The sequence below is a fragment of the Zingiber officinale genome, chromosome 4A (assembly GCF_018446385.1).
Source record: "Zingiber officinale cultivar Zhangliang chromosome 4A, Zo_v1.1, whole genome shotgun sequence".
Classification (NCBI taxonomy): domain Eukaryota; kingdom Viridiplantae; phylum Streptophyta; class Magnoliopsida; order Zingiberales; family Zingiberaceae; genus Zingiber; species Zingiber officinale.
Genome location: NC_055992.1, coordinates 124,311,304 through 124,320,704, shown reverse-complemented (window position 1 = coordinate 124,320,704; position 9,401 = coordinate 124,311,304). Strand labels below are relative to the sequence as shown.

Below are 9,401 nucleotides of genomic sequence, written 5' to 3'. Positions count from 1 at the left end.
TAAAAACATAATCAACCAATAGGAATAATAGAAAAATGGATATATAATTTAATAATTTTAAAACAACCTGCGCAATTTAATAATTTCAAAATTTTACCTACACTGTTAGATAAATAACCGTACACTCTTCAAAGAATATTACTTAGTTCATCAAAGAAAGTATATTTTGAATAAACAAAGTGAAATGGACAAACCATACATATTTTAAACTTAGACAAAATAACCAAATAAAAAGTATTTTTATTCTAGTCCTCCATTCTATTCCCTGAGAATTCCTTGCATAAACAATATCAGATGTGTTCTTGCTATTTAATCCCATGAAAACAAATGGATGAGCATTATAGTTACTGGCAGTGTCATGCACTACCTATACACATGCATCAGAATTTTAAAATGCATAAAAACTAAAAACAAGAGAGAGGATTTTGAAGGGCATTCTCCTGATCAAATCCAGCGCTTAATTCTAGCAAATACCAACGCAGCCACCACGGCACCCCCCAAATGAGCAGCACCTGAAATGTGTTCCTCTCCCTGCGAATTGACAAAACAAGGAAATAATACATGGTAAATGGCCTAAAAAATGAGGTGGAGGTCAATGGGTAGTTGTCTCTTAGTTGAACTTGAAAGAATGTTCTACTCAATATTATACTTGAGCTTAGCTGGTTGACGATTATATATATATATATATATAATTCAAAGAGAAGAAATTCGCAGTTATATATGAATGGAAAAAAGGAACTAATGCGCCTTCCCAGATTAATAGAAGGAAATTAATGATAAAGAACATTCCATGGAGTGTTTAAGTCCATCGCTCATGCTTCTTTAAATGATTGTTTAATTCTGCATAAAATACTTTATGCAATACAACTACCACTTCTATTTGAGAATCATATCTATTTTATTATTCTATATGTTTTGAGTCAGCTCAATTTACTAATATGCCTTGTCAACGTGAAAGAGGACCTTCACAGCCTCTGTAATTCATATGGCGGTTTAATTCATAGGTTTGATTCTACATGCTATGTCTAATATATTATTCTCACTTTTCACATACCTTCTTGATCCTCCATAGGTCGCTTCCAATCAAGAATGCTCCCTGTGATCACACATCATTAGGCCTTTTTTTTTGCAATGAACATTCGTATCATGAAAGCAAATAGTATGGACTTACCAACAGTGCTGCAGGAACAGGTATAATGAGATTTACATAATAAATATTTTTAGGGAAGAGAAACACATGAAGAAGAATTATAGCATTTACAGCAGCACTTGCACCCTGCATGACAAAGTAAGACAAATTTGAGAGGAAAAAACTGAGATATTAGTTGCTTGTATTAAAATGAAATTAACAGTTTAAAAATTTGCTTGCAACACTTATACTAAGTGATGATATAGTTATGCAACAGGAAACACAGATATAGCAATTTCCACTATATAGCTGCACCTGGACAACTAGGGAATAAATGTCATGAATAACTGAATATTTTTGTAGTTTATTGACAACTTCTCCTATTTCTTTCTATTCAATGATGAAAAATCCAAGAATTTTTCCATTATTTTGGTTAAGATGAAGCTTCTAGCTATGATGGAAGGGTTTTACAACACTAGTTCAGAAAATGGTAGGCTCCCATAGATGCATAAAAACACTGAAGATATACATCCAGCATTAAGCTAAATGTATATGCAACATATTTTGTATGTTTTGACTAGAGTTGACACATACCAGTCCTGGAATTCTTGATTCATCCCATCCTCGATAACCCTGAATGTATCAACACAAAAACTTTTACAAGGTTATTGATTTAATAAGAAGACTATAGGTTAAAAACAAGTGAAATCAACGGAAGCATCTGAGGTCATGTTGGTATATATGAGTCATAATAGCAGCAATGCATGTTACCTTCGAAGATGGCACCATGAATGCCTTGTGCGCTAAGTAAAAAACTGATCCACCTAATGCACCTCCTAAGTATAACTTCAGCAAAAATTCAGGACCAAATAGGCTGACAATCTGTTCAGTAGACATTAGTGCATCAGTGATTAGTAGATATTACAATAGAGTTGCAATATACCAGTCAAAAAGACCTAAAAAATACAAAACTAGCCAGTAACAAAAAACTTACTTTTACAGTTGAATTAAAATACACGACATTTTATCTTCCAAAATCCATCAGAAAAATATTAGCAAACATAAAGTTTATTGGTGGGCTTAATCTAATGGCTATTGTTATCAACGCAAAAGCCTAAAATCATCTGCACAAAAGATGTGCTATCTTCCCTGTATTCTCAAGCAACCTTACTTGTAAGTTTGTTTTATACAAGTGGGTAACCTTTCCAAAAATCACATTCTATCTTTTATAGATTTATGGTTTGAATGTCAACAATTCTGGTTATCCAAATCAATGAACCCTAGCCATTTCAGACTTTCATCAATGAAAACAAATTTTTTGCTATGTTCTCATAAATTGATGGTTCCAATTTTCACTTCAAGAGATCTGCATTAGGAGACAAACTAGTAATGATGTAAATTCTTGTAGGCAATGCTAGAGAAAAGTACTTTGAATTGATCAAGAATTTTGAGCAAGTTATGAAACTAAAGTTAGACTCTAAATTCCAAGTGTAAGTATATATTATACTTATCCATCAAAATCTTCACCAAGCATAGAATTAATATTTTAATATTGAATGAAGAAAAAAAAATCAATCATCAACAAAAGATTAGAAAGAACATTCAAATAAGTTTCAGTTTGGTTTAATCATTAAATAAATGCTCAAGGAACATTATTAACACAATTAAACAACATCATTGAGAAACCAGAAAAATCTTAACATTAATATAGCCTTTGTGCATTAAGGACTTACACTTGGGCCAAAGAAGTAAAGACCAATCATATTAGTCAGGAGGTGGTGGAAATCAGAATGACTGAATGCACTAGTAATCAAAGTGTGCAAACGCCCGCTTTTGAAGTTATCAAGAGAAATCTGCTCAATGAATGTAAGAGTGAAAAGATCAAATTTCCATTTCATTCACAGGAAGAATGAAAGCGCTACCACAAATGTGAGCTGCAAATGTGTGAATAGAAAAACAGCAACCCTCATGAATAAGCAAAGTAGATACCATAAAATGCTTCCCCATGAATGAAGGATCAACAATCCTCCATAACAAAAAAACAGCAACATTAGCTCCAAGAAGGCCATAAACAACTTCGTCTCCATGGCCAACAGGCATAAATCTTTTCCTGTTATTTTAAAAAGCACAATTTTTTTTTCAGAAAAAATTGCGGAAGCTTGTTCAAAAGGAAAACTCAGATATCTTGAACACATTGACAGCACAAACTCAATGACATTTCGAATCATTCAAGCAGCGTGACTGTTAGGAAAGGAATTATTTTGCTTGATCTGCTCGACTTCTGATTTTGACAGTGACAAACTAGATTCTCAAAGGGGAGCAGCGTCATTGGAACAAAAAGATACCGATCAAAATTTCACTATTCAGGCGAAGAATGACATAGCTTACCAGAGAAACTGCTGCGGCAAGGAGAGGAGCCGCTTGGGATCAAACCCGGACCGCCTCTGGAAGGAGATCTTGAGCGCGCAGGCACCCTCTACGACGAGACCCTTGAGGCCAACGGGAGTCGACGCATAGAAAGGGACCGCCTTCGGTGGCTGCGAGAAACGACGGAGGCCGCCAGGGGCGAAGGCGGAAGCGATCGGCGGGTCGGCGTCGGGACGCGGCGAACGCGGGAAAGGAGAAGCTCGGTAGGAGTGAGGAATGGAGCAGCCATGGAAAGGGGAGGAGGCAATGGGGGATGAGTTGCATCGCTTGGAGAAGCAGAGCGCGAGAAACTTGCCGAAATGATTCCTCCGCATCTGCCTAGTTTCAGGTTTCTCTCCTCGGAATCGGAGAGGCCTCCGTAAGTCGCCCTAGTATTCCGATGCACACTGCGCCTGGCCTCGACGGCGATCGCCGGGCGCGCCAGCTACTTCTTGGTTTGGTTCGTAGGGCACCGTTCTAACTGGGCCGTGTTGTTAAATCCTTAGTCTCGGTAGGTGTTTCGTTGGACGGAAAAGTAACGGGAGATGAAAAGACGGTTCACTTGGAAGGATTATTCTTTGTTTACATGACAATTAGTTCTCTCTTGAAAGAGAAAATAATAATAATAATAATAATAATAATGTTGTGTTCTAAAAGGATGAGATATGTTAGAGATACCACTTAAATTCAACTACTATTACTACTACTACTAATAATAATAATAATGTCATATAAGTTAGAAGGTGATAGATTTGTTATAATAAGATAGCGATCCATTTTTGATGAACATATGTCTTCGAAAAAATACTTTTTTGACCCCTTAATCATTTGATGGTTGAATATAGACGAGCTTTCGTAATTTACCTCCTGTCACATAATCTAACGGACTATGAGTAACACAAAATGACCATAATCACTTATTATTATAATTGTCATTCGACTTTATCTTACTATTTTATTAAGAATATGAACCTTTTACTAACTTTTCATACTCAAAATTAAATTACATTAATGTTATTTTTACCTTTCATAAAAAAAATAATTTTAAAGTTTATTAGGAATTATCACAGACGCATTAATCAGAGATTTAGAATTTAATACTCTGTTTACTCTAAAACATGGATGAGGAAGTGAAAGGAATTAGTGAAAAATTATACTCGAAGGAAGAAAAGAGAAAGGGTGAAAAAATTCCTTCCTTTACATATTTGTTTATATTGATAGAGGAAGGTGGATACATGTAATATAATTTTGTAAATAAAAAATGGTACATGCGTTATTTTTTTTAGGTATATGGTGTAATTTTATAAGTTAAAAATTGTATATGCATTATTTTTTTTGGTATATGGTGTAATTTTATGAATAAAAAGGGGTACATGCGTCATTTTTTCCATTGGCTGCTTTCCGTCCGATTTTGACTCTAAAACTATCCGTTGATGGATTGCGTTTCTCTTCCTTCTGAAAATTTTAATAAAGTAAATGACGGAAACTTTTCTACTGCGGAAACTTTTCCTTAGTTTTGGTTTTTGCTCTCCCAAGTAAACTGACCATAAAACTCAACTACGGTGTATTATTAAAAAATTTTCTCATTAATCAACTGATCCTGTCCGAACCAAGAGTCAGCGGACGCTGGGCACGTGGCGCTCTCTGCTGGATCCTCGAGTACTCCGGTGAACCTGCAACAAAGCCGAGCCGGGAGGGGTGTCCCGGCGACGGTCCTCCGACGCTCAAGTCAGGCGAGGAATGACAAGAAGGTAGCCTCAAGATGAAGACGTGCATACCTCCGGTGAAGAAATGGAGGCCTTATATAGACCCCTCGAAGAAGCCTGGACGCGCCAATCAAAGCAGCCACCTGCATTTGACCATGCCCAGGCATGGGTCTGTCAGAAGGGCCATGCCCAGATATGGACCCGTCAGAAAAGGCGTCCATGAGGCCATACTGTTACTGTATCAACCTTTCCATGATGTGACGGCAAGATCCTCCATCGTGCGATCTTATGTACGGCCTAATCATCAGACATGCTTCTGCCGATATTCCATATCCCGAGCCGAGCGCATAGGCCGCTCGGCCACCTTCTTCTCCCCTCGCCCTTATTTTGTCCGGGCGGGTTGCCCGCTCGGCTCTTTGGCCCCTGACGTTCGGGCTCCCGGTCGGCCCTTCGATCCTCCTGCCTTGGCGTCGGAAACCCAAACCCATGGATGGGTTATCTAACTCCGCTCGGACATACCCGGATGATCGGCTCGGCCATTAACCGCTTAGTCAGCCCTTCATCGGTTCTCAAGCTGAGACCCTTCAGGAAGTGGGTTCCCCATTCTTACTGCCGGATCACTTGCCTTCCCTTCAAGTCTAGTCGAAGGAGGCCGTGAGTCCGACTGACTGGACTATATGTGTCCGAGCGGGCGGTCATCGCCTTACCGTCGCCTATAATATTCTTTGAGCCGTTCGGCCCTTATGGCGGATTCAGCCGCTCGGCTCTTCGTTTTGAATGCCTCGTCGGTCAATGTGGATGCTTGCTTGTCTAAATCTTCTCGAAAATTGCGCAAATCCTTCCCATTAAGTCGCAACACGCGCGGTATGACGCGCATTAATTGCGCCTAGTGGCAAGGCGCCACGTGGCTCTTCCCACGTGGCGGCGATGCTTAGTACGATGGGACGCGATTGCTTTGAAATGGACGGGCGGATGTTGGCCTCGCCTTTCGTGACCTGCATCCGACGGCGGAGGCCGACCAGCCTCGGCAGTATAAAATCTTCTTCTCCTCCCTTCGCCGCATGCTTGCTTGCGCGTTGCCTTCTGCTTCGTTCTGTTGCTGCGGCCTCCGGCGATCTAGCGTCTGTTTTTAGGCGGCGATCACCTCATCGGTGATTCTTTTCACCCGTTTCCTTCCCAGTGAGTCTTCTTCCTTCACTTACTAGGTCTTCTCTGCTCATTTCGCCCCTTTCGTTTCCCTGCCTTTGATTTCTTGCTATTCTCTTGCCTCTCCGAGATGGCAAGTTCCTCTGAACCCGTCACTCACGTTCACGGTCCCTGGTATATGACCATGGAGAGTCGGTTTGATGAGGAGGGTGCCCGGCGCCTCGTTCGGACGTATGGGATCCCTGATGACCACGAAATAATTATAGCCAGCCCGTCCGATCGGCCCCATAACCCGCCGATCGGCACCATTTGCTTTTTTCTAGACCAATTCCAGGGCGGCCTTAGATTTCCTACCCACCCATTCATTTTGGAAGTTTGTAATTATTTCCGCATCCCGCTCGGCCAGCTTGTACCGAACTCCTTTAGGTTGTTGAGCGGGGTGGTTGTCCTCTTTAAGCTGCATAGTATCCCACTTGACCCCAAAATATTCCACTTCTTCTTCTACCCCAAACAATCCGAGTTGGGCACTTTCATTTTCCAGAGTAGAATAGGCTTTAAATTTTTTGATAATATGCCGACCTCCAACAAGCACTGGAAGGAATTTTTCTTCTACATCCGACTTCCCGAGCGGCCGGCATTTCGAACCAAATGGCAGACCGCTGTGCCGACTCAGCCGGAGCTCGGCAAGTTTAGAAGCAATCCAGCCTCTCTTCATGCAGCGAATTGGTTGTCTGGTCAGCGATACAAGATCGACCAGTTGCTGCTCAAGGGGGTGTTATATATTTTTGGGTTATCTCCCGTTCGGGCCAATCTTCCCTACCGTATGGGTAAGAGACTCTTTACTCCCTTTACCTTTTTTATCTAATTGATTTTAATTTCTCCTATTGCAGTTGAAGTCATGTGGCGCTCCAAAGCTACCGCTCATCTGAAACTGAAGGCCGTGGAGATCGAGGCGGCCACCAAAAAGGAGCTCGCCGAGCGGGGTCTCATCCCCAGCCGCCCGGCAGATGCGGGAGAGGGGGGGGCGCAGTCCGCCCCTGAAACAGATGCTGCCCCATCCGCTTCAACGGAGGTTGAGGCGGATCCTGTTTCCTCGGCTCCCGCCGAGCTGGGAATTCCCCCGTCCGGGGATCCACCGCTAGAACTTCGGCGAAAACGTCGAAGAGACTCCGGTCCTCCGCCACCCCAAGAGGGGGAACCACACGAGCCGATCGGCGTTACTTCGTCCGATCGCACGCCGTCGCAGATCGGGACTCCTGTGACATCGCCTCCTGCGCAGCCCACCGACTCTCCTCCCCGGACTCGTCGCCGCTTACATCGGTTGGGCGAAACTTCCACCATAGGGGAGTCCTCTGGCCAGGCGACTGCAGCTGAAGAAGCGCCGGCCGGCCACCCAACCATCAAGACCACCCTCCGATTCCCATCGGAGGAATATTTACTGTCCGCCGATCGGCCCTCAAGCCCCGTTCACGAAATAACCTTGACGGGTCCGCTTGCCAAGCTTTTTGAGGACGCGCAGATTCAAGCGGCCCTCATGACGCCCAAGCAGCTCGGCGACAACAACATGCAGCAGGCCACTCAGGTATTCATTTTTCTTCCTGTTCCATGCCACTATTTGATTCCTGATTTCGTTATTTCCTTTACAGCGCTGGGCTGAGCAAATCGCCACTAGCCGTCGGCTAGCCGAGCTGGAGGGTCTCCTGGAAAAACTTCAATTGTCGGGGGGTCCGTCGGCCGAGCGGGGGAAACAAACCCTCGAGGCCGAACAGCAGAAGGCTGCCGATCTGGCTGCGGAGGTGGCCCGACTCGAAGACTTGGTGAAGAAACGGGACGGGGACGTGAAGCGCGCCAGTGGCCGGAAGAGGCGAGCGATTGCTGATCTGGATAAAATGAAAGTCGAAGTCCGGGCCCTAGATCAGCAATCTAAGAAACTAGAGGCCGAGCTGAATGCCGAGCGGGAGATCCGTTCGGCAGAGCGCACAAAGGCCGAGGTGGACTTGAAGGCTGTACAAGACACCTTAACCGCTTCCCGAGCGGCCCTCAGAAAATATAAAGAGGGAGAGCCGAGTCGCCTAGCTGCAGCGCGCCAAGAATACCTCCACTCGGAGAGGTTCGGCGTAAAATTCGGTGACAACGTCTCTTCCACCTTCGCCGAAGCGGTCAAAGTCACGATGACATACTTGAAGAAAGGGGGCCACCTTCCCGAGGGAATGCATATTCCCGCCTCCGACCTGGCGGCCATGATTGATGATATTCCGGACGCCTTCTTCAACTTTGAAGACCCTGAGTGAGGCGGGTTATTTCAAGTACCTTCTGTATTTCATCCGCTCGGCGGATGTAAAATTTTTGTACCTGCCGTTCGGCATAATTCTTCTAATGAAACTGTTCCTTTGCTTGTTTTCCTACTAATCGTCCCTGATGTTCTTTGGTTTACTTATCGTTGATACTTAGAGTCAGTCCTGCTCGTAAGAGTTCTCCTTCACGCGTCCGATCGGCTTGGCATATTGCATAGAGCCCGAGCGAGGTGGCCTACTCTCTTTGCATGTATCCTGCCTTTGTGAAGTCCACAAACGCCGAGTATCGAAGGACTAACTCCCAATCGGGCCTGAACGTTTTAATATTTGTAGTTTCCACGATTTCTTACTCTGGCATTCGTTATTCCGCTCGGGATGTTTATAGCCGATCGGCACGGCTCTCGATTTTTAACGACGGTGCTCTTCGGCGCGGACATTTATAGCCGGTCGGCGCGGCTCTCGATCTTTAACGACGGTGCTCGTCGGCGCGGATATTTACAGCCGGTCGGCGCGGCTCTCGATCTTTAACGACGGTGCTCGTCGGCGCGGATATTTATAGCCGGTCGGCGCGGCTCTCGATCTTTAACGACGGTGCTCGTCGGCGCGGATATTTATAGCCGGTCGGCGCGGCTCTCGATCTTTAACGACGGTGCTCGTCGGTGCGGATATTTATAGCCGGTCGGCGCGGCTCTCGATCTTTAACGACGGTGCTCGTCGGCG

The 9,401-nt window shown here is 44.1% G+C and overlaps 1 protein-coding gene across 1 annotated transcript; it reads right to left on the bottom strand.

Annotated features, from left to right (window-relative positions):
- Positions 1-220: 220 nt before the first annotated feature.
- On the bottom strand, positions 221-4,025 carry LOC121970945 (RHOMBOID-like protein 12, mitochondrial). The gene is made up of 8 exons (XM_042521978.1): positions 3,518-4,025; positions 3,119-3,239; positions 2,863-2,982; positions 1,901-2,011; positions 1,724-1,762; positions 1,172-1,276; positions 1,055-1,096; positions 221-531 (listed from the first exon to the last, which is right to left on the bottom strand). Exons 1-8 carry the CDS (start codon positions 3,868-3,870, stop codon positions 445-447), a joined length of 978 nt encoding a protein of 325 aa, XP_042377912.1. The 5' UTR covers positions 3,871-4,025; the 3' UTR covers positions 221-444.
- Between the last annotated feature and the right edge of the window lie 5,376 nt (positions 4,026-9,401).